Here is a 26,306-nt window from a genome sequence, read left to right on the forward strand (position 1 = left end):
CTGTGTGGGGCCATTCTTACAGCCTGCCCTCCCAATATCTGTTTGAAAATCAACCATTTTTTAAAGCATCTTGGATTAATAAAGTATGTGACAGTTGGCCTGCCCTATTTTATCTCATTCTACTATCCTTTAAGGAGGTAAAAACAATTTATTTTACATAAAATAATCGTTTCTACAGACACGGATACAGGATCCTTTACTGTAGATTGGTCTTAATTGCTTTATTGATAAACGGTTAAATCTTACGAAGGAGCCGTACTGTAGCGACCCTCATGATTTTTATGCAGTTTTGTTCTTTACCTCTCAACAGTTGTCATGTGCCCGCTCTACATTCTTTTACTGTGACCAAAACGTAAAAATTAATGCGAGCAAAAGGCTCAGCAGCTGAGCGGAACGGTGCAAATTGCTTTTTGACCAGGTTCCTAGTTGTACTGCTGGTTTAATTGATATTTAAAGAGAAGATATTTACTCGAGTGCTGAAAGGGTAAAAACTGGCTCGGGGAAGGTGTGGTAACAGGGTGAAATACTGAAAGCACAATCTACTATTGCTAATGTGCATCCCTTAATGATAGCACTTCTTTGTCACACATATTCATTTTCATGCGTTCACAATGATAGTATGGTGAATGTTCCTAATGGTGGCTTTTTCACACTGCTGAGTTTCCCTGTTCATCTTCCTAATTTATACCTTGTTAGTTTAGTGTTTCTTTTCATATCTTACAATGATACTGTTTGTACTGTTTGGATTCTGAAAGATTTTCTGCTTTCAGGCCTGAAATGGTAGTCGGTTGGTATCACAGCCACCCTGGCTTTGGCTGCTGGCTTTCTGGCGTTGACATTAATACCCAGCAGAGCTTTGAAGCCCTTTCGGAAAGAGCAGTAGCAGTAGTAGTGGATCCTATCCAGAGCGTTAAAGGAAAGGTACGATTACATTTTTTTTCATATTTGCACACAGTTGTTATGAGTGAAATGTCTCTCCTGGGAATTTGTTCTTAACAGTTTGCTTATAATCCTATTTCCAATTTCTATTGATCACTCATTTTCTGTGCTTTAAATTTGAATAGTGTGAAATTCAATAAACGTGGTGCTCAATAACCAATTATTTGCTTTTAAGATGAGTGATATACTTTTACATACAGCCTAAGCAGACCTTGTTGCTTGGTTAATTGGGCATTGATGTGTTCTACATCATTAGATCACTGCCAAGCTTTAACGGTCATTATCCACCACACAACATCTGGCTTTACTTTTATCTGCTTTATACTCCTAAAATGTAAGGCATTTACGTTTCTCAGCTATTCACATTTTATTACATGGAAGCAGGTGAATGGTAATTCAAATGCATTTGAAAAGAAATAGACTGGTTGTCCTTTGTTTAAATGTCTTTTGTTATTGTTTGGATTTCCTCCCTTTCTCTTTCTTCTTCCCTTTTTTTTTCCTTTTCTAAATTTCTTTTCTAGCCCCATATGCCATTTTCCTATTTCCTGCCTCGTGACAGCAGGGCGCAGCTCTATTATCACCTTCACAGAGCTGTCTGCAAATGTGAGAGGCAATTCGATTTTGCTCAGCCACAGGGAGAGTGGATTAGAAAAACTCAGAATCTCCAGAAATTGGCTTCAATGGTTTACTGCTTTAAAATACTGCTGAGGTGTCTTGTAGGAACATGTCACTTCCATTGTAATGTAAAATAAAAGATATGATAAAATGATTGCAATGCATTATTGTGCAAGTTTGCTTTTCTTCTCAAAATAGCCGATCATTATGTATCTTGCTAAACATTGTGTGTTGGAGCACAAGAACCAGCGCTTCCTAGGTTTGGTAAAAGTCCTGATCGGCATTTACATAATATTAGATTTGCCGAACAGAATATGTTACGATTCTTGACAAGACACTGAAGTGAAGTCATCTATTGAATCAAAATATACATTCTTCTCTCCACATTCCTGTTCATTTTTTATTCATACAGAGTATTAATTGGTTTGTTTAGTGACGGCCAAAGAACTTCTGAGACTGCAGCGATTAATGCTCATTCTCTTAATGAGCTAATTTTATTGATTTACAGAGTAACATCCAACTGCCATTCTTATGGAACAAAATAAAAGCCCTTAACTAAATCCGCTGCACATAGAGGACTCAAAAACAATACTAAATCGTTGCTCTGTTGGTAGCAGTCCAACTTATGGCTACAAATAATGCCCACCATTTGTTTTACTTTGTTGCTGGAAAGAATTTTTTTTAAATTTGTGTTTACATACATTGAAATTCTTTGCAAGCTGGAAAGAAAATGACTTGAAATTGGTTAAATTTGCAGTTTATGTGTTGACTATATGGAAGATCCTGACAATAGATCGGTATTCATTAATAATTGTTCATCTAGAGGATATGGTTTTCAAGTTCTTAATACATTCCTTAATTTTTCCACCTTCAATCGTAAAATGAAAAAATAGTAAGGTGTGATAAAGAAATAATGCCTCAGGATCTGTTATACTAACCGGATGTAGAAAAATAGCTATGGTTGTATATGGCTTAGCTTGACTGATAATCAGTATCTTTGTATAATCGGTGGCATGTCTGATGTGTGGCATAGGTATTCTGCAGCACAGTGTGTAAAGGAAAGCCTAGACAAATGAATCGTATACAACAAAGGGGGTGCAACAAAAGGAGGATTCTTTTCCAAGTCCATGTAGCCTAATGTAATGGGTTGTTCCTGGTACAGGTATGGGACCAGTTATCCAGAATACTCGGGACCTGGGGTTTTCTGGATAACGGATTTTTCCGTAATTTGGGTCTTCATGCCATAAGTCTGCTAGAAATTCATTTACACATTAAATAAACCCAATAGGCTGGTTTTGCTTCCAGTGAGGATTATTTATATCTTAGTTGGGATCAAGTACAAGCTACTGTTTTATTATTACAGAGAAAAAGGAAATCATTTTTAAAAATTTGGATTATTTGGATTAAATGGAGTCTATGGGAGACAGCCATTCCGTTATTCGGAGCTTTCTGGATATCGGGTTTCCGGATAAGGGATCCTATACCTGTATATGTTTATATCTTTGTATATAATTTAGATTTCTTTGTGTTTTCTGTGGTGTTTCACTCTGTTCTTGTTCAATTCCAAACAGTATGGCTGTATAGACACAGGGTGGTGCTAGGAGGTAGCTAATAAAGGTAATGCTGGTGAATGCAGTTTTTACATACATATTGCTTTGAGACAAAAACAAAAATACCATGAGCTTTTTCATATGTTAAACAGATACTTTGATTCTTGCTCCTTGCCCTTGTTAAAAATCATATGATTCTATCATATTTCCCCATTATCTGTACTGAGACCGATGGGTTAATTTTACTTCTGGTTTTCCAGGATGTTTAGTAAATAGAACCAGAGTGGATCCTCTGAGAATATAGCCAGAGAATGCAAATACTCCTAGGAATGGGTTTTCTGGAACCAAAATTGACATTGTATAAATAATTTGAACGTCAAGCACACAATCACATCATTTTTAGACATATGCATTTGGCATAAGTCAATTTCTGTTGTTTCTGCTTTCCAGTGAAAATGGCTTAAAATGACTGATTTCCCTAAATTTTTTATGCTGTGGGCCTACAGGAGACTGCAAATGATGTTTTTCTCTTGTGTATGCTTGACAGTGCACAGTAGCAGAAATAACCTAATACTAAAGAACCCGAGCTGCACTCTGTGTCACATGTCCCATTTTAATTTTTAAAGCTCTCAGAAGGAGAGCAAGAAGTTGATAACCGGTCTGAAGCAGGTGATAAAAGATGTTTAGATGGGACATTAGTCCTTTTTTTCCCCCACACCTGGCATATCTGCAATGCTTTTGTGTTTACGGAATACATTACAAGAGCGTGCTAGATTTAGAATGCTCTATGCAGGTTGGTTCAATTGTTCAGGCAAATGAAATGGGTCATGTAGTATTACCTGTAAAGGTTGTTTCTTTGATCTAAAATGTTCATAAAGGCAGCATTTACAGCACTGTTGTATGGTCTTGAGCTTAGCTTGTAGCAAGCAGCATGTTGAACTTAGTCTCTCTCAACTCTTTTCATTATTCCAAAGCTTGCAAAGAGCAATAATACCTATCCTATATGGACAATAACAGAAAATAGTCTGTATTTAATAGCCACTTTATACTACTATTACTGTTACTGCAGGAATTGGATCTGTTATGTGGAAACACATTAACCAGAAAGCTTTGAATTACGGAAAGGCCGTCTCCCATAGACTCCATTATAATCAAATAATCCAAATTTTAAAAAATGATTTCCTTTGCTCTGTAATAATAAAACAATGCATTCTACTTGATCTCAACTAAGATATAAAGTAAAACCAGCCTTTTTTGGTTTTATTTAATGTTTCTGGCTTCCAAACCAAAATTTGATAAAGAAGCCCACATAACACAGAAACCTTCTTTAAAAAGTATTAATAAATGCCATTTCCTATTCTGAAATCTTCTCTTTCTGCATCATCAATCTTGGCAGGGAAGGAGGGACTAAACACTGTGTTACAAATTGTAACAACTTCTCCACAGCTTACAGTCAGCATGCAGGAACTACATAACCCACAATGCATTGCGCTGTGATGTTCTGTTCCTTATTGAAATCACGTGTGCAGGGAATAGTGGGTTTTGGAGGATACAGGCTGAGGACAGATGGCTGCTGGTACAAAGTAACCGTAGTCAGCCAGCTCAGCAAAGTAGTCAGACAGATCAGCAGTAGAGCAGGGGGTTAGGCTTAGGTAACTGTTCCAAACCATTAAAAAGTCTGCATATTTTTTAATTGATTTATATTGCAAAGTTGCTTAAAATTGTTTACTCTTCAAAAAGCTTATGTATGTGTGGAGTTCCCCTTTAATAATTACACCCTTAGAGTAAAATTTCAAGAAAATACCTATTCACTCCACCTGAAAGTGCAGCTAGAATGAGAGTAAAAACCTTAAAGGGATACTGTCATGGAAAAACATGTTTTTTTCAAAATGAATCAGTTAATAGTGCTGCTCCAGCAGAATTCTGCACTGAAATCCATTTCTCAAAAGAGCAAACAGATTTTTTTATATTCAATTTTGAAATCTGACATGGGGCTAGACATATTGTCAATTTCCCAGCTGCCCCAAGTCATGTGACTTGTGCTCTGATAAACTTCAATCACTCTTTACTGCTGTACTGCAAGTTGGAGTGATATCACCCCCCTCTCTTCCCCCCCCCAGCAGCCAAACAAAAGAACAATGGGAAGGTAACCAGATAGCCGCTCCCTAACACAAGATAACAGCTGCCTGGTAGATCTAAGAACAACACTCATTAGTAAAAACCTATGTCACACTGAGACACATTCAGTTACATTGAGAAGGAAAAACAGCAGCCTGCCAGAAAGCATTTCTCTCCTAAAGTGCAGGCACAAGTCACATGACCAGGGGCAGCTGGGAAATTGACAAAATGTCTAGCCCCATGTCAGATTTCAAAATTGAATATAAAAAAAATCTGTTTGCTCTTTTGAGAAATGGATTTCAGTGCAGAATTCTGCTGGAGCAGCACTATTAACTGATTCATTTTGAAAAAAAAAAACGTGTTTTCCGATGACAGGGATCCCTTTAATGTCCTTGATATTCATGAAACTATGGCTGAATGACTTCAACATGAATGTTTTCTATATGTCTGTAACCTTGTTATTCATTAATAGGGGCCCTGACCAAATATTAAACCACCTAGGGGGGATTAAGTTGAAAATGTCCAACAAACACTGGCATAGATAGATACAGTGCACCATTCTGCAATACAATTTACTTGTCTACAGTCCAAGGCAAAATGCAAAAATAAATATTGTATAAAGAAAATTATTTTGGCTTTTTAAAGTAGATTGTCCTAAAGTCATTTTGAGTTGCCATTGTTTTCTTTCATTAATGATGCTTCCATTTGTGTCCATGTCAATATCAATGCTGGACATCTGTATGACTCGTTTATGGTTTAATAGGGGCTCTAAAATAAAGCTCAAAATATTTTATAATATTTTTTAATTGGTAGAAATATATATTTTTGGTTATATATTTTTTTTACAATTATGTAATGTTTGTAGCAGTCTGTAACTTGTCCACCATACATATAGGCATGTAATTATGTTATCAGACCTGCTGTCTCTGGAAAATTACCATGAGCAGAACATTGTCAGAGGCATTCTCTGTAGAAATGACCAGAACACTGCCATCTAGTGGTGAAACATATTCAAAAAGAAATGTTTCCGATTTGCGTCAGTTTTTACTCTCAAGAATCAGTGTACTGTATATACAGTAAGGTAATGTTCTGCAATTACAACCTTTTTGTTTTGTATTTAGAGGGAAATACATTAAGTATAAGCTTTGAATACCAAGAGACTATATTTTTCGGTTCGATTTTTATAAAGTAAACCCTACAACCCTAAACAGCTGGCATCTCTATGTAGGATATCGTTTCGGCACAGTACTGTTTAATAAGCAGGCGTCTGCCTGTCTGGAAAAAAAAAATACGCGAATAAGGCAGATGACAAAAAGCAGACACTTTATCCTTAAAAGAAGACAAATTTGGAAGGATTCTATTGTTTGAAAATAATCTGGCATTTATTTAGTTGAACTGAACAATATTTATTTTTTACATTCCATGGGTCAGTCACCTGCCATCTTTGTATAGAATAAATATGGAATGGCGTTCTTGTTTTCCAAATCATGACGATTCCTCAAGCGAACACAGATGTACAAAAAAGATGCGCTTCTTATTTTCTATTGACAGCTTCCAAATATTTAGTATCTAATTCCAAGACTTGCAATTAGTACGGAATCCATGGTACTGAAACGGCACATCCCACCAGCTAATTATATTTGCAAGGTCAGAGAAAATACATATTTCCAGAAAGATAAAGGGCTTTATTAATGTGCGTCTTCTACTTGGCTGTTATATCACAGTTTGTTGATCTGGAATATAATGTGTACAATTCACAAATTTGTCTTGCTAACAGAAAGTGGTGTGTGTGATTGTGTTTATTTTACTAACCAGTATATTCACAGCAATCACTTCCAAATATCTCTTCAGTAAAGATGTGTTAATTACAAAACAGACAAGGTCTTCTATTATATTAAAGCTTCTAACAAGAAGACAGCAGGAATCACACATTTAAATAGCATCATCAACCCCTATTTTAGTCCCGTGTTTTGATCTGTGAGTTACGCATAGACCAAAGGTGCTATTAAAGTCTGAGTGTATGAAATAGGCAGCAATATATGAACCAAATTTATTCAACAAGAAAACAGACCTTTAACATGATTTTAACAAGCCTACAAAATTATAAGCCATCATATGCTGCCGATTCATGCGGCGATAATAAAAGGAAACTAATAGATGGTTTCCTAATCTAGCCAACCCGCTAATGGGTTTGTTACAAAATGTCTTCTGCAAAACAACCTTCTATGTCTTAAAGCAGGCAGAAAAATCAGCAGTATTTTATAGTTTTGTCTATTGAAGATTTGGAATTTGGTTATTAAGTTTCTACATTTATAGATAGCGGAGCCCCATTGCTGCCTCAAGAGGCTATTAATCTATACCAGCTTTTTTGTTATAGGGGTAACCTTGGGCTTTGGATGCTGTTGTATTACAGAATAAAGTATGGCCAAAGTCTCTCTTTACTGTGCATTTCTTATCCTGCATATACATTCTCTATCTCTATAATCTGTGCATGCACCATTACAGATAAAGAGCTTCTTTTACTACCAACTCCTTTCCTGATAACGAGCATCAATATATTTTTTAACCTATAAAACCACACAAACATTGTTTTGACTTGAGAACATTCTGCTTTTGTTTTTATTTATCCTTCTGTGCTCTTTTTACCATCCGTTTTTGCTCTTTAGAAATAACGTGTGCAACACTAGTTCTGCATTTTTTTTTCCACTTAATCGCAGTCACTTTAAATATAAATCCATAAGTCCACTGGGGCATGTTCCTCCAGTCTTACTGTGGCATAATTAACACCTATTTCACCCTAACTCATTAGAGCTTTGGACTTGAACGACTGGCATTATTTTGATATAATAGTCTGAGAGAAGCCTTGATTTCTCACTGTGCAATAGATAAAAGTAATTCAAATACTTCGTAAAAACTAGAATGCAGACTAAATGGCTAATCGTATTTATGTGCAGAATTTTATTTTTTCATGTATCGATTCCAATTTTAGCAACCACTTAGTTCTATATACTAGTTTCCTTAAGGCAGTTGCTATAGTGATGGCAGTTGATGCTGTTGTGTTTATTCCCCCAATATTAAAGTAGGCAGTCATTTTTGTAACAAAATCCATTAAAAATGTGTCATTTTAAAACAAGGTTACGTGTTATTAGATGTAATGTAATGTTACGGCATAATAAAAGCACTCCACCATGTGGATACAGTGACAGTCTACCCTTCATGTCCATTATTACACACGGTGACACTGGGCAGATTTCGCACAGAAGACATAAAGGGGCCTATTTATCAGACGGTGTAAACCTATTAACATGAGAAACATGGTGTGAAAAGCTGTGTAAACTAAATGGAGAATTTATCAAGGTGTGTGTTTTATTTAATGGATGAAAGCTATATTTTCCCATAGCATTTTCAAATGGCTGCTGCCGATTGCACCGGATTTTTACACATGCAATGGCTGAAAACCAATATACAGCTTGATAATTACTAGTTATGCCTGGTGTTGGCTGCTGTGTTTTGTCACCATTTTTTTACACAGCTTGATAAATTGGCCCCATTGTAGGACATGGCTTTAGGGCATTGGTTCCAAAAAATCTGGTGGAGTTGGCTGTAGGGTGCTCAGCATAATAGCCAATTAGAGTACACCCACAGAGATCAATTTGGGGTGAAATTTGGGTGGGTTGCTCAGTACACCAATGTTTTCCTATCCAACTTTTCTTGTTCTGATCTAATGGTAAACTAGCTCTGACCAAGCATTGGACCTCCAAGGGAGGCTTGAACTGAAAAAGTCAGACAACTACTACCATAGGGTATTACCGGTCCATTACAGGCACAACATTCTTTGTATTTTGTTATTGCTAAAATAAAAAAAAAACGCTGAAATTCACATATGCAAATCTAACTTATAAATGTGGAATAAAATGATAAAAATAACAGGATAGCTGGGTCGACTTTTATTTTGAACACACCAGATTGATGATTTGTGCAGCCAAATTAGTTTTCTGTAGTAGTTTTCACTTGCCTGAGCAAACGAAGTCTAACACACCATATTAAAAACAAGCCCCTTGGAGCACTGCATTGAATACATTATACGCACTGTAATGAAATGGTTGTTACATGTATAAAATCTTTCTGTAATTGCACAAGAAAAAAAGCAATAAGGATATATAAAAACAGTGTTGTATGCAAACTGCTTTACTAGACTTCATGCATATTCTTATTTGCACAGAGTACTGTGTGCATTTCAAACCCTAGTTCTTAGCTGTGCTGTTGAGGCATTTAATCAGCAAGGCCCTATTTGATGTAGTAGACAATAAAAGCAAAGGAATTCCAACAAGCATAGAGTAAAATAAATAATCCTGGCCAGTCTCCCTGCTGAAGATTTAAGGGAGGACACTATATTAATTGTTTTCAAGACAGCGTCACTAATAACACTCACCTCTATGTCTGCACCAATAATCAGACAGGCCCTTCCTAAATTTTTCGGCGACATTCTTTGTCCATATAAATTACAGAACTTACAGGACCAGTCTTAAGTTTTTTTTTTTTATAGATGGAATAACTTAATATTTTGTTTAGTAGAAGTTTTCACACTATATAATAGGTCTTTATTTTTTTTTATTTGTAAAATAGTATATAGTGTATTTTTATGTTGAGTGTAATAGTAATAATAAAAAAGTATTACTTTTTGCCATTCTCCTGGTGGCTCTACAATCTAATTGCCTTTAAAAAAAACTATTTTTCATATTATGGGCTATACTTTTAAGAAGGGTCTTAAAAAACAAAAACAATTGTGAACGGTTAGCTCTCAAACAGTGTTTATCAAAGCAAATACCAGGAACTAGTCCAAAGCGGTACATAAGGTTTTTAAATCTGTGGGAGCCATATCAAGCATACGCAGATGACAAGATATTTAGAATCCAAAGCCAGTGAAGCACATAATTCTTTTGGCACATGAATTATGGTTCAACATTTTTATGCTGATTTCTAAGTCACATATTTTAGTTATTTGCAACCTCACATTGGAGCTGCAAGAAAGCCAAAGTACTTAAAAGCAGTGATCATGTACAACCATGTCAGGAATAGATTGGCCCAAATAGAAAGATAAGAAATAAAATTACTAAATTGTAGCCTTGTAGAGCAATCGTTTTGTTAGCACAGTTATACGACAAATAATTAAACTATAAAAAAAAAAAAACTAAAAATGAAGACCAAAAAGTTGGAAGTACAGGTATGGGATCCATTTTTTGGAAGCAATACCATCATTTTGGGTTTATTTAAAGTTAAGAGTTTCTAGTACACCTATGGTATGAAGATCCAAATTACAGAAATACCTGGAAAAACACCAGTTCCAGAGCATCCTGTAGTTAAGAATAAGACATTCTACAACCTTTAGTGTGGCCATACGTGGGCGGATAAAAACTTCCAGACCAAGTTGCTTACTGGCCAATGCATGGGTTCACCCTGAAGGCCTACACTCCCATATCTGGCCAAAAATCAGATGTCGATCAACCAGGTTATCAATCCCATCTGTTGTTGTGTTCCAATGCATCTCCCTGGATCAGCAGATCTCATAATCCAATAATTAGCAATTGGACTGCTGCAGTGTCCCAGTGAATTGTTAGCCAGTTTGCCTTAAGATCAGCAGATCTCACAATGTTTTTCCAGCTTTAGATTGTGATTGCTAAGTGTTATTCTGAAAATTACCCTATTTCTTGTTTTTTATGACCTAAACATATTACTAATTTAACAATTATTTGGTCCTTGTCACTGTCTTAAAAATCTGAAAAACTGGGCTAATTCAGTGGGCCATTCGGTTGAAAAAGAGCTGTGGTGCCATATTGCTCTGTGTTTGGCCAACTGGAAACATAGCATTATGCGAAGAAAGTAACAGTGGCTCTCTGAAAGGCATTGTGTTTTAATGGATCTGTTGACAGTAAAGATTAGGTTGTGTAATAAAAGTGGAGCTATATGATCATTATTTGAACACCATAGTTTTTGTTATTATAGTTGTTAGGAGGCAGGAACAAGTTGACGATTACTTGAGAATTGCAACTTGCTTAAGATAAGCAGTGAGCATTGCTTTAGTTAATGTGTGTTGTTCCCCACATGTTGCAATATAGCTATCTGTAGAATGGAATCCTCTTCTTAAGCAGTGCAGTGATTCCTGCAGTGCAATTGTTTTGGCAATTCTGATTGAGATAATCTTGGATATATTATTATTTTACTTAATATCTCCTTAATGAACATGTCTTACAAAATCATAATGAAGTTTACATAGAAATAATACATTTAAATACTGTATATCGTATAAGCAGAGAATTCTAAAGGAATTTTACTGCGGGCTGCAGTTTTATTGTCATCATGCATGTCGTAGCTAAATTGATGTGACAGGAGTGGACCCAGAACACAGTCCCAAAGCTTGTGCTTACTTTCTAATGTAGTTTCTTTATGACATTGAAGATAATGAGATAGGACCTAGGTGTAAAACCTGTGGAAATCATGAAACTTAATGCATTTACCCGTTAAAAAAAAAGAAAATCTATGCATTTGTTGTCCCAACATACAAGAAGAAAACTTATAATTGGTGTTATATGTTTGTTAACAAGAATATGGTGATGTCCTGTGGGCTCAGCTAACAGGAAAAGCTTATTTTTATTAATGTTATATTTAAAAGGATATCTGGAAAACAGCCAGAACTGATATGAGTTGATCACACAATTGTCCACATTGTTTACTCCTTTATAAAGAATTGATTTTCTTCTTGTTTTCTTACAGGTTGTTATTGATGCTTTCAGACTGATTAATGCTAACATGATGGTCTTAGGACACGAACCAAGGCAAACCACTTCAAATCTTGGGCATTTAAACAAGCCATCTATACAGGTAAGTAATGTGTCTGTGACTGAGCAACATATTACTTTCCTGAATAATTAACTGCATAGCTTCCATGTCTGGAAGCCCAATGCAATAAAAACAGCTCCTTTGAAGACAATCATTTCCATGTTGGCTATCATGCCTGGTGTGTTTAGCCATCATTTTCTATATGGTAAGGGGTAAGGGGTAAGGGGTAAGTAAGTGGTTTAAATCCATTGCAAATTGACAAAATGTTGCAAAGGTAAGTACATTGCGCAATATAAAAAGTGCATATGCAAGCATGCAGTTGTGTTCAAATGATCACAATATTCAGTATATTTATAGTGCACATATATTCATAGTATATGATATTACCATTATCATTCTTCACTACCACCATCATGTGTCACTCTAAATGTTTTTGAGAAAAGAGAAATGTAATTTGTTCACTGTTATGCTGTTTGGCAAACTGCAGACATGTTTTTTTGAGACATTACTTCTTTTACACCACCCACCCATACATACCAGTGCTATGCAGAACTGTTAATATTGGTACAGAACAACTGTACTTTAAGAGAACCTGTTTTAGTCTGCTTAGAAACTGAAGCTTGGGTTAAACTACTGAAGGACCTGTGAACTGAAACACAAGGCCAAAGTAACAATGGAGTGGCTCAAGAACAATGGGATGAACGTCCTCTGGTAGACTAGTTAAAGCCCTGATATCAGTTCAGTTGATCTATGGCACGCTTTGATTATTGATTTTCACAAGTGTACAGCATTTCTAAACTAAGTTCTAGATCACTTCTAAACAGTGTGCAAAGTTTATATATCTTTTTATACAGTCTTTAGATGTATATACCCCAAAAGACTTAAAGGGGTTGTTCACCTTTGAGTTACATTTTAGTATGATGTAGAGAGTGATATTCTAAAACAATTTGCATTTTGTTTTGTTCTATTATTTGTGTTTAAGTTATTTAGCTTTTTATTCAGCAGCTCTCCATTTTGCAATTTCAGCAGTCTGGTTGCTAGGGTCCAAATCACCCTGATAATGATTTGAATAAGAGCCTGGAATATGAATAGGAGAGAATAAAAAGTAGCAATAACAATACTTTTGTAGCTTTACAAAATATTTGTTTTTTTGATGGGATCAGTGACCCCCCCCCCAATTTGAAAGCTGGAAAGAAGGCAATTAATTCAAAAAGTATAGAAAATAAATAATGAAGACTGATCTACTACTCATCTACTTCTTTTTTAGTGAAATGAGAGAAATGGTCAAGTGGTAACACATTTTTACAAATAATCATCGAATCAAGAAATTTGTTATTGGAGTTAACTCAGTGTTATGGTCTCTGTGAAGTTCCTTTCAAGGATTACAATTATAATGCAGTTTCAAAATGTTAATCTCCTCTCCATCAGAAAGGTCTCATTTTGCATCTTGTTGCTATGGCAGAGCTCTGCTCACACACAGTGGCAGCCCACAAAGCACAGTTCAGGGGTTCTTTTACCTTTCAACAACACTAGCAAGAATATGGATGTCAGCTTGATTAAGTTGAAGCACATTCCCTAGCAACAGGATATAACCATATTGTTTTGAATATTAAAAAAAACAACATGGTTACTAAATATGAAAAGGTCCCTCCTCAAGGTTCAACTCTTTGCTCACATAATCCTTATTTAGCTACCCAGCTGATCCAATAGGTTTCTCAGAAAGCCATGTTAAACCATTTTGAGCGAAATTAACTTTACTTACCAGACCTTGCTGATTAAATTAGCAAATGGATAGGGCAAGTAGAATAATTTTAGCGTGAATGGGGTTTAGAATATGGTTACCTGCACCATTAGTGTAATCCCAAATGTCTTACTGGAAGCCAGTGTGGTGGGACCACTTACAGCTGTGTTCAGAATAATAGCAGTGTGTTTAAAAAGGTGAATAAATCTCCAATTCTTATAACAGTTTTCATTCCCATACACACAAATGCATTGGGAACACTGCACATTATATTCCAAATCAAAACATGTGATACATAGGTCCAATAGTAAATAGATAAATAGGTCTACAGTATGAGAAACCCCCATATCTTGATGCTTCTGCCACCATACTTCATAATGTACTGTGGCTTGAATTCAGTGTCTGACAAACTGTCTGCGGCCCTAGACCCAAAAAGAACATTCTTACTTTCATCAGTCCATAAAATGTTGTGTCATTTCTCTTTAGGCCAGTCAATGTGTTCTTTGGCAATTTGTAACATCTTCAGTATGTCTTTTTTTTCAACGATGGGACTTTGTGGGGCTTCTTGTCAATAGCTTGGCTTCACATAGACTTCTTCTAATTGTAACTTAGTACTTACAGGTAACTTAAAGGGACGGTTCACTTTTATATTAACTTTTAGTATGTTATAGAATGGCTAATTCGAAGCCACTTTTTTAATAGGTCTTTATTTTGTCGTCTTTATAGTTTTTGAATGATTTGCCTTTTTCTTCTGACTCTTTCCAACTTTCAAACAGGGGTCACTGACCTCATCTTAAAAAAACAAATGCTCTGTAAGGCTACAAATGTATTGTTATTGCTACTTTTTATTTCTCCTCTTTCTATTCATACCCTCTCCTGTTAATATTCCAGTATCTTATTCCAATCAATGCATGGTTGCTAGGGTAATTTTGACCTTAACAACCAGGTTGTTGAAATTGCAAACTGGAGAGCTGCTGAATAAAAAGCGAAATAACTCAAGAACCACAAATAATAAATAATGAAAACCAATTGCAAATTTAAAGATGAATAACCCCTTTAAAACCTTCTTTGATCTTCCTGGAGCAGATCATTGACTGAGTCTTTTTTTCTATCCATTTGAGTAGTAGTTTTCCGTTTCCTTTCACGTATTTCATGTTTTCGTTGCAATTTGAAAGCATTTGAGATAATTCTACTTAAGCTGCCTATCAGCTCATATGTTTTCCCCTCAATCAACTTTTTAATCAAAGTGTGCTGTTCTTCTGAACAGTGTCTGGAACAACCCATATTTTCAGAGAGAAATGCACTATAACCAGCATACACAAAATTTGCTGCTTTCCTTCCTTAAATAAGGGGCGTAGTTGACACCTGTTTTTTCACAGAATGAATGACCTCACTTATTGAACTCCACACTGCTATTATTTGGAACAAGCTATTATTCTTTTGAACACTGCTATTATTTGGAACAAGCCTCAATTAATGATTCAGTTACACAGAATCAGCAGCATGAATGTCATGACTGTCGGGTCTGTTGGGTTTTCTATTACTCTACTACACCTACTAGTAAATGAATTACTGTGTAGAAATATAATTTCAACCAAAAACAGTGATTGATCATGCTAATGCTGTCCTACTGGTATTATTCTGAACACATATTCATGCTATCAATATATGAAATCCAGGTTATCCGGAAACCCATTATCGAGAGAGGTCCAAATTACGAAAAGTCAGATTCCCATAGACTCCATTATTATCTTCAATAATCCTTATTGCAAGCAAAACCAGCTTATTAGGTTTATTTAACTTTTGCATGATTTTTAGTAGACTTAAAGGAACTGTAACACAAGTAAAAAAAATGTAATTAAAAAATCCATTCTACCCACACTAATAAAATATCTATCCTGCAAAAAGTTTATTAATATCAATGCCTTATTAAAAAATACTGTGAGAAAACACTGCTGCCTGTCTAGTGAAAAACGGTAAAAAAAAAAGCGATTGGGCGACTCATTATGCAGATCTGCACTCCACATCTTCCCCCTAACCCGACTTCTGCCAAAACCAGAAGCTAAGCGATACAGCTGTGACAGTGGCGGGAACACTACTGACAGCTCAAAGAGTTCAGCAGCACTGAGGACAAAAAAAACCTCCTGTTGCCACCAATTTCCAAGCTTTCTCTATGTAACCCATTCTAATACAACGTACAAGCCGGGCGCGAAGTGGCAGCAACCCCCCTTTCCCGCCAGCTTACCTCGTAGTGGCTGGACTGTGGAACACTGAGCGCTGCCCAGTTCTCTTTCCAGGCTAGCAGGCAGGTGATAACAAGCCAACGGTACCTGAGGAGAATAAGAAGCTGCCACCTCGGTCACACACCCGAGCCCAGAGTCCGCATAAACTCCTACCCCAGCTCAGACAAGAGCCTCTCAAAGCCCACAGTATTTTTTTTAAATAAAGCATTGCTATTTATAAACTTTATGCAGGGTAGATCTATTATTAATGTGGGTAGAATGGATTTGTTAATAAAAAAAATTTATGTTGCAGTTCCTTTAAGGTATGATGATCCAAACTACAGAAAGATCAGTTATCCGGAAAACCCCAGGTCCTGAGCATTCTAGATAACAGGTTCCACACCTGTATTCTAGAATACTCCTGATATAAAATAATATATAACCATGAATAATATGTAATAGATATTCAGGTTCTGGTGGGAATTAGATCACTTTTCAGTCTGTTTTTAATTTACTGTTGTATTTGAGTTTGCACTGTACCCTTATTTTCTCAAGTGTTCCGACTTCAGCCACACACTGTCACTATCCACTCTCCATCCGTTAGATAATTATATGAGCGCGCAATATATAGATCTGGTTATAGTCTCTGGGCACACTTGAAGGTGATTAGTGTTTTTTGAGATACCTGCCTTTCCCAGTGATACTTTGCCTTTAAGATCCCCATCTGAGCGCAGCTATGTCAAACTGTGCATCACTTACTATGACAGATGCACCTGTGCTAATGACTGAACCACCTGTTCTTGTATGGGGAGGTCATTAATATCTCCACTCGACCTGAGGATCGAGTTTTCTTACCTTGTGTGCCTGTCCTAAACAATATGTCTTGTTACTTGTTCTAATTAGAGGCTGTATCAGGTTTGTTAAAATCCTTAGAAAGTACGTGATACTGGATAGTTCCACCCTTGTCTGTACTGCACTGGTTCAGTTTAGCAAATGTAAGCCACTTAGTCAGGTCAGCCACTATGCTGGGCACCTGGAAGGGACACCAAAAATATATTAACTCTAAAGATATTACAATCCTACACTACACTGATAATTGATTTGTTTGAACAGAGTGCAGTACCCTAGTACTCCAAGGCTACAATACTAAACACCAGGCTTCCATATCTGTCCATCTTATATTGTGGGTTTTTTTCAATAGTCTTGTACAAGTATATATGTATGCAGTGCTTAACCTATGGACTGGTGAACTCATCACATTGCAGTAACATGTTGATTTGGATAATGTCAGGTTAATATTGTAGATCTTTTTTCACCTTCACAATCAATATTCAGTAAGCTATTTGTAAATATAAATACTTTGTAAACTGTATTTTAGAACTGTCTTCTCACTGCCAGTATAAATAGTTCATCATTCTTTGCTAACAGCATTGATCTTTGAATGCTAGAGACACATGACCTTATATTTTTTCCATTAAGGAGGCCAAATATTTTTTCAGCATTTTGCTATCCATCTGCTTAAGCAAGATTCTGGAAAGAGCAACCTATTTTATACAGATGGATACCTTCTTTTCATATAACAAAAGTTTTTCTTATATAAATTACTCTGAGACTGATATTGTCATATAAAATATCTTAAATGTTTGTCACTATGGGGGGGGGGGGAATTCTGCCTATGTATACAAGGTGATACTAGTACATTTCTAATTATGGACATATTCTCCACCAGTCCAACAAGAAGTCTTCTGTACCAAGCTAACATAAAACATAAATGCCATCTGATCAAGGTCCAAATCTTCTGAGTGTATAGAGCATGACAGAGATCTTTTACAACTTTATTTATTAAATTCAATTAGTTATTAAATTAGTGTGCTCAGATGTATAAATAACGCAACCGTTAAGGTGGCCATACACGGGCGATAAAAGGGGCCCTCCGACGGGCTTCCCCGATCGGGCATGGTTAAAAATACCATCAGCTCGCGGCAGCATCTGTTCGTAGATACAGCCCCACGATCCGACCTCCCGTATTGGCAGCATTATGATCCGGTTGTTGGGCCCTAGGCCCTCAATGTGGGAATATCTGGGAGAGATCCGCTTGTTTGGCAGCATCGCCAACTGAGCGGATCTCTCTGTGTATGGCCAGCTTTATACCAGCTTGGTAGAAAGTTTCTTGCAGTTTTATTCTTGTTGGGAAGTACCAGGTTTTAGTAAATACTTTTGTTGTTGAAATGTATTCTGATACAGACCCTGAATAATAATCATGATATTAGTGTAGAACCATATGGTCTGTTTCCTGACTTTTGACCTTCTACCTGTGCAAATTGCCATTTGTAAAGATCACCTTTCACCCATGTGTGTTAATCGTAAAGCAAGTGACTTATCTTCTCATCACTATGTGGTTATGTGTTCTCCATGTTGCATACCATGCTGTTAATAAACTATATGTACCACCCCACACACATGCTGTCATGTTGGGAACAGAGATTGAAGGCTCTTCACTCCTGCTATATATTGAAGTGATACTGACACTAAAAATTTTCTTTTCAAAATATTAATCTACATTAAAAGTTATATATAGGTCACTTTGATCGTTTTTTGCTGATAGTTCTGCTTTTGTAAGTAATTATTACTTGAAGTTCCTAAACCTGACCTGTTTTGCCAACCTTATTGTCCCATCTCAGTCTGTCAGTTAACGTCCCCATAGACGCAAAGATTTTTCGTTGGTGAACGATCGATTTCAGTGCAATCCGGCAAATTATCGTGAGGTTAGTGGGAATCGAATGATCGTGCATCTTAAGATTTTTAGTCCGATATCTGTCAGAAAATTTATCGGCCAGGTTAAAAAATTTTTATCGGAAATTTATTGAAAAAAATCTGACGTCTCGAATACCAACTGTGCTCTTTCTCAAGGATAACTATGTTACTATATATATATATATATATATATATATATATATATATATATATATATATATATATATATATATATATATATATATATATATATATATATTTATTTATATACCCTTCATCTAAACATAGGCCTGCCTTGTGTATAGATCACATGAGTAGGCAGGCAGTCCCCAATTGGACAGATGAATCACAAATTTCATATTTGCCAAATTGGTTAGGCTCATGAGCCACGGCCATTCAAGGACAGTAAAAGTACTCTCTCCACTAGCAGACGTTTCACACTTGAATGACAAATGTGTTGCCTCTTGCAACATTTGTGGTGTTTTAATGGAAAAGTTAACGTTCTTAACTGTAACCACTTACTGGCACAATAGTGAGTATTTTCACCTTTCAAGTGCATTGGGGATGGCTGCCACCAGGTGTTTGATCTGTATAGTTTTCTCAAAGTGGTGAATTTTCTCGTGTACCAGTAATTAAATTTGGGGGTTTAAAATTTTCAAACTGCAAGATTGTTTTATGATTTTGAGGTTGGTGTTCTTTAGTTGCCACAAAACTTGTAGAGGTCTCTTAACCTATATTTTTCTCTCTAATGATTAATTGCAAGCGAGGACATTAGTGAGGGTTGTGTACAAAATGCAATGGATTCAGTGCAGAGAATTGGCTTCCTCTACACACCTTTGTAATTCTAGATGGGTCTTGTTGTAGTTGGAGCCGATTCTCATGGGGATTGTGGTTTGGAAATCTTATTTCAGCCTTGGCTAGTGCATATTGGATTAAAAAGTTTAGTTATCTTATTTGTTTTTTTGTCTTTCATACTTAATACATTTGTATATTTTTTTACGTATTGGGTCAAATAGGCGATAACTGAGATGAATGAGAATGGTGCAACAGAACATTGTAGTATAATCAGGAGACATATTTAGCGTTAATGAGTATGTAACAGGCTTCTGTTTGTTTTTGAATGCGTGTGGACATGCCCATACTTGCTAGTTTCAAGAGAATATATTAAACTGGACCCTTTAGCCAGTGTGTAATGACCTTCTTGGAAAACACTATAGCACCATAACATCATTATTTTTAAAGTTAACTAGCTATTTAACTTGATATTGCAAGTCCAGAGTGATTACACCCTGCTTTGTTTTTCCACTAACTACATAGCAACAGTTAAATGCTAAACATCAACCATGTTATATACATCCAGCTTTGTATTTTATTTGTACTAATACAATTTTTTTGGTGGTGTAATAACAAGTCTGAAAAACCTGGATTATATATACAGGTACGGGACCTATTATCCAGGATGCTCAGGACCAGGGGTTTTCCGGATAAGGGATCTTTCTGTAATTTGGATCTTCATACTGTTAGTGAAAATTATGTAAACATTAAATAAACCGTAATATGCTGGTTTTGTTTCCAATAAGGATTAATTATATCTTAGTCTGGATCAAGTACAAGGTACTGTTGTATTATTACAGAGAAAAAGGAAATAATTTTTAAAAATTTGTTTGGATAAAATGGGGTCTGTGGGAGACGGTATTTCCGTAATTCTGAACTTTCTGGGTAATGGGTTTCTGGATAGCAGATCCCATACCTGTATTATGTATGTACAGTATGTGTGTACACGTTTGGGAACCCCTCTTAATTCTTTTTGTTTATTATTGACTGAGCTTTCAAAGTAGCAACTACCTTAACTTAATATATAACATGCCTTATGGAAACAGTAGTATTTCAGCAGTGACATAAAGTTTTTTGGATTAACAAAAAATATGCAATATGCATCATAAAATTAGACAGGTGCATAGATGTGGGCACCCCAACAGAGATATTACATCAGTACTTAGTTGAGCCTCCATTTGCAAATGTAACAGCCTCTAGACGCCTCCTATAGCCTTTTAGTTAAATTGATGGCTGCCGAGTATGGACAGCGTGCTTCAAATCATCCTATAGATTTTCGATTATATTCAAGTCTCCCACTGCCTTTGTAGATTTCGAAGTGTGTTTAGGGTTTTGTCTTGTTGGAATATCCAACCCCCTGCGTAACTTAAACTTTGTGACTGATGCTTGAACATTATCCTGAAGAATTTGTTGATATTGGGTTGAATTCATCCGACCCTCGACTTTAACAAGGACCCCAGTTCCTGAACTAGTCACACAGCCCCACAGCATGATGGAACCTCCGCCAAATTTGACAGTAGGTAGCAGGCGCTTTTCTTCGAATGCAGTGTTCTTCTTCCGCCATTTTTGTTATGACTAAATAACAAAATTTTTGTCTTATCAGTCCAAAGCACTTCCAAAATGACTGTGGCTTTTCTAAATGGTATAACAAGTGACTCTGTTTGTGGTGTGAGTGCAGAAAGGGCTTCTTTCTCATCACCCTGTCATACAGATGCTCTTTGTGCAAATTGCACTGAATTGTAGAACGATGTACAGATACACCATCTGCATCAAGATGTTCTTGCAGGTCTTTGGGGTGATCTTTGGGTTGTCTGTAACCATTCTCACAATCCTCCACATATGCTGCTTCTGTATTTTTCTTGGCCTGGGTTTTACAGCAACTGTGCCTGTGGCCTTCCATTTCCTGATAAGATTCCTTACAGTTGAAACTGACCTCTTTAGCCTTCCCCCTAAACCATGATACTAAACAGTCCTTGTTTTCAGATTTTTTGAGAGTTGCTTTGAGGATCCCATGCTGTCACTCTTCAGGGGAGAGTCAAGCAGAAGCACAACTTGCAATTGGCCATATTATAATACCTTTTCTCATGATTGGACACACCTGCCTATGACGTTCAAGGTTTAACAAGCTAATCCAACCAATTTGGTGTTGCCAGTAATCCGTATTGAGCAATTGCATGCATTCAAATTACAACGGTACCCACATTTTTGCACAGCCAGTTTTTCACATTTGATTTCATTTCATAAAACTGAATACTGCTTCCCAAAAAAAATTAGGGCTTGTTCACTTCTAGCTCAGCTTGGGTGGAATATAGCATCTGCTTAGTATATTCTGTTTGTGTCTAACTGCTCAGCACTCAGTGTCCCAAGGCTGAGCATGAAGTTTGGGCATAATTTAATATTTGTATTGCTTAAGTGAATTTAACTGACCTTTACCTAGTTGTTGATTTCACAAAGCACTAGCCAAAGTATGAAAAACATCTCATGGCTGTATCTTAAAGGTGTATGATGTAAGCTGCTGTTCACAACATCATGAGGCCCACAAATGTATCATTGCTGATATAGAACAGATAAAGTAAATGTTTCTTAAAGGAGAAGGAAAGGTTAAAACTAAGTAAGCTTTATCAGAAAGGTCTATATAAATACCCTCAAAGTAATGCTGCTCTAAGGCCTCTGTCAGTATTTTTCCCTTCTATTGTGTACACATGAGCTTCTGTATCAGACTTCCTGTTTTCAGCATAAACCTCCAGGGCTAGGACTCAGTTTGCTCCACTCTCCCTCTACCCCAGCCTTCTTCCTCCTCCCCTTCCTGCTGTAATCTGAGCCTAGAGCTATGAGAGACTCGGGCAGGAAGTGATGTCACACCAAGCTAATATTGACTTTATGAAAGTGTGCTTATTTTTACTGTACATTGCTAACATTGACTATTTTGTATTTCAGGCTCTTATTCATGGTCTTAACCGGCATTACTACTCAATAACCATTAATTACAGAAAAAATGAACTTGAACAAAAGGTAAATGTGTACATGAGGAGCATGGGGAATTTTTTATATTCTGAAATTCACTATTTGAAGTCCTGCCTAATGTCTCCTTTTGTCCCCAGATGCTGTTGAATTTGCATAAAAAGAGTTGGATGGAGGGCTTGACGCTTCAGGACTACAGTGAACACTGTAAACTTAATGAAACTGTTGTAAAGGAGATGCTGGAGCTGGCGAAAAACTACAATAAGGTAATAAATGTTGGCTGGAATTTCACTTAGGGGAGTCAGTGTTTTATAGCTAATGCAGCAAGGGTCTTTCCCATGGCAACTAACGTTTAAACTGTGGGTCCATTATTAAGTTTGTGCATCAAAGTAATTAGCCATCTAAAATTCATCTGGTTTACAGTCATCTGCTAAGAGTTATTGGGGATAAATGTCCTGGGCGGGTTGTTTTCCAAACTCACTGGAGCAAGTTGTTTCTTTAAGGTCGCAATGAGCAAGGACACTGCATTCTTGTGTCATTAGCCTTATAGTTGAGAAAGGAATTATAGCACTTTTGGAACTGTGATGTCTAAAGGAGAAATAAACCACCAATGGTGATAAGTTCCCACTGGCCCCCTCCCTGCCTCCCCCTGCACTGTCTTACCCCAGAATTCTGTCCCCTCTAGAAATAGCGACCGCACATGCAGAGTGAGCGCAGCGGAGCTCAGGGCACCATCTTCTTCTCTTCGGTAATCTTCATGTCTTCTTCCTCCTCTTCGGCAATTTCCGTATCTTTCGGCGCATGTGCAGTTGTCGCTCCAACTGCGCATGCGCCAATACGCCGCTCAATTCACCAATATTACAAAAGAGAAGATGGCGCCCATGAGCTTCGCTGTGCTCACTCTGCATGTGCGGTAACTATTTCTAGAGGGGACAGAATTCAGGGGTAAGACTGTGCAGGGAGGGGGCCAGTGGAGAATTCTCACCATGGGGGGTTTAGTTCTCCTTTAAAGGGGACATATAGTATAAATGAAAAACCGCTCATTTTGTAGGCAGTAATGAATATATATATATATATATATATATATATATATATATATATATATATATATATATATATATATATATATATATATATATATATATATATATATATATATATATATATGGTGCTGGTTTCTCTCTGGGCTAGAAATGATCATTATTGATACCTTTATTGTAGCTCCCTATAGTTCTAATATAGTCCCTGTGTGCGTTTCACATGAGGGGTAGATATGTACTAATGGCCCCTGCCAGAACATGTGGGAGAGCCAATCACAGCCTTGCAATCACACAGGCAAAGGCAGGCTTCAGTTCCCTATCAGGTCAGTCTAGCTGCTGGCTGGTTCCTATAATGCAGTGTGCTGAGTAGGGTTTTTGCAAAAGTTTTCAGTAGATCAACCCTAAACATTACTTTTCTGAGCACTATTCCTTCTCTATTCCGACTCTTTAACTGATCTAAATTGATACTTTTAGTTGATACGTTTCTAGTCTAAATATTCTTACAGTTCTTAGATTTGTAGAAACCCTGAATTGATACAATAGTTGCTAATATTCCACAGATACTGCGGAGAAATGTATCAACTAAATATAGCAAATTGTAACAGTTCTTAATTCGCCTGGATCACCGAGCTGCCACACAGAAACACTACATATAGGAACATTAACTTTTAGTATGTTGCAGAATGGCCAATTGTAAGCGACTTTTCAATTGGCAGTCATTGTTTATTTTTTATAGTTTTTAAATTATTTTCTTTCTTCGTCTGACTATCCAGCTTTCAAATAGGGGTCAATGACCCCGTATAAAAACAAATGCCCTGTAAGGCTACAAAATGTATTGTTGTATGTACTTTTTATTACTGGTCTTTCTATTCAGGCCTCTCCTATTCATATCCCAGTCTCTTATTTAAATCTGTGCATGGTTGCTAGGGAAATTTTGACCCTAGCAACCAGATAGCTGAAATTGCAAACTGGAGAGTTGCTGCTTAAAAAGCTAAATTAATCAAAAAACAAATAATAAAAAATGAAAACAAATTACATATATATGCAGAATATCACTCTCTACATCATTCTAAAAGTTAATTTAAAGATGAACAATCCCATTAAGCTTCAATTTTGGGAAAATGGTAAAAAATAAAAGATGGAAAGCAATTGAAAAAAGTCTTTGTTTATGGGGAAAACTACTGTAAACTGTAAAAGTTGTTTGAAAGGTGAACATCCCCTTTAAGACGCGCGCATGCCATTAAGAACAGAGCTAGTTAGCTTTGAATGACTCGAAAACACAGCAGTTTCTTCAGTTAGAGCATATATTGGTAATTATTTGTCTTGAGCAGGAAAAACACATTCTGCCTGTCGGACTTGATTAGAATAGATTTCATTAATTGGAGTCACACATGTGCAGAGAGACACCTGGGCACCTCTGCAAGTTTTTTGTACTGGTCTTTATCAAAATGCAGTTTAATTGCGGGAAGGTTGATTTTGGGAATTGTTATTCTTCTAATTATTACAAAGTGCTAAAAATATATAGTCGTAAATGCAATTGCAAATTATCTTAACATATTAAAGGGCAGTTAAAGCGAAACTGACAGTCAAGCTAAATGCTTTCATGCATCATCCCCTCAACAGCACAGTACCACCTCCCAGCTAGATTTCCTTAATTTGTCTTAGTCTTAAAGAATAACTAAAGCCTAACTAAAAAAAGTATGCTAGAAATGTTGTACATTATGTTTTCTGCTTCTGTACAAGCCAAAGGCAACCTCTGCCCTTTAGCAGGGAAGATCTGTGCCCCCAAAGATGCCCCAGTAGCTCCCCATTTTCCAAGACGGCGACTTCCTGTGACAAGTTTGAAGTCCTGGATCATTGCTGTTATTGAGAAACTGAAACGTTAGGCTGGTGCAATAAGTTCAGTATATAAAATATGGCATTTTTAGGGTTTAGTTTTCCTTTAAACAATATGGAAATGTTGCTGTTTTTTCTGCGACCGGGTTGTCTAGTGGCTCTTAAAGGTATTTAAGCCCCCGCCAATGTACAGTCTCTTTCCCAAATACATAGGGTCTAGCATTTTTAATAGTATTATTACTTTCCAAATGTATTTGATATGTGTTTGATAATGCCCATTTGGTTTATATTCACTGCAGGCTGTAGAGGAGGAAGATAAAATGACACCAGAACAACTTGCAATAAAAAATGTTGGAAAACAGGTATGTAGTAACCTAGGACAGGGGTTCTTAGCTTGTAGCCCCCCATGTTCTGTATCTGATTTCAGTGCATATACTGATGTAGTTTGCTAGAACCTCCAAGGCTACCTAAAAACCATGGGTATAACTTGCATGAGAACAGTTTGTATTATTGTATATTGTAATGTAATAGTGTATAAGCCATTGGACTCTTGGCTATACCCTAAATCATTCAGGCACTGCCTTAATCATTCAGCAACCACCCTGCATACTGACCACTGAAACATTCCTAATGACACACTCCTACACAGTTGAAAAAACAAGGCTAAAAAAAAATCACCAGGGCCAGTTTGTTGTAGCAGTTAGAGGTGCTATTTAAAGGCTGCCATGTTTGAGATGCCCAAGTACAGTGTTAGCAGAGCAGATATGCCTAGATGATGCCCACCTAGAATCCATCCCTTAGCATGATATTCAGGACATACTGTTTTGTACACATCCTCCAATATGTAACTGTTTCAAGC

At 36.6% G+C, this 26,306-nt stretch overlaps 1 protein-coding gene across 3 annotated transcripts in view; it reads left to right on the top strand.

The window, feature by feature from the left end:
* Positions 1 to 26,306, top strand: part of psmd14.S (proteasome 26S subunit, non-ATPase 14 S homeolog) — a 57,014-nt gene that overhangs the window by 30,299 nt on the left and 409 nt on the right. For all 3 annotated transcript variants that reach the window (NM_001087262.1, XM_018237264.2, XM_018237263.2), the window contains 5 exon segments: positions 771 to 921; positions 11,994 to 12,101; positions 22,548 to 22,622; positions 22,712 to 22,837; positions 25,747 to 25,809. In NM_001087262.1, coding sequence (NP_001080731.1) covers positions 771 to 921; positions 11,994 to 12,101; positions 22,548 to 22,622; positions 22,712 to 22,837; positions 25,747 to 25,809 — 523 coding nt within the window.

The sequence above is a fragment of the Xenopus laevis genome, chromosome 9_10S, assembly GCF_017654675.1.
Source record: "Xenopus laevis strain J_2021 chromosome 9_10S, Xenopus_laevis_v10.1, whole genome shotgun sequence".
NCBI classification, from domain to species: Eukaryota; Metazoa; Chordata; class Amphibia; order Anura; family Pipidae; genus Xenopus; species Xenopus laevis.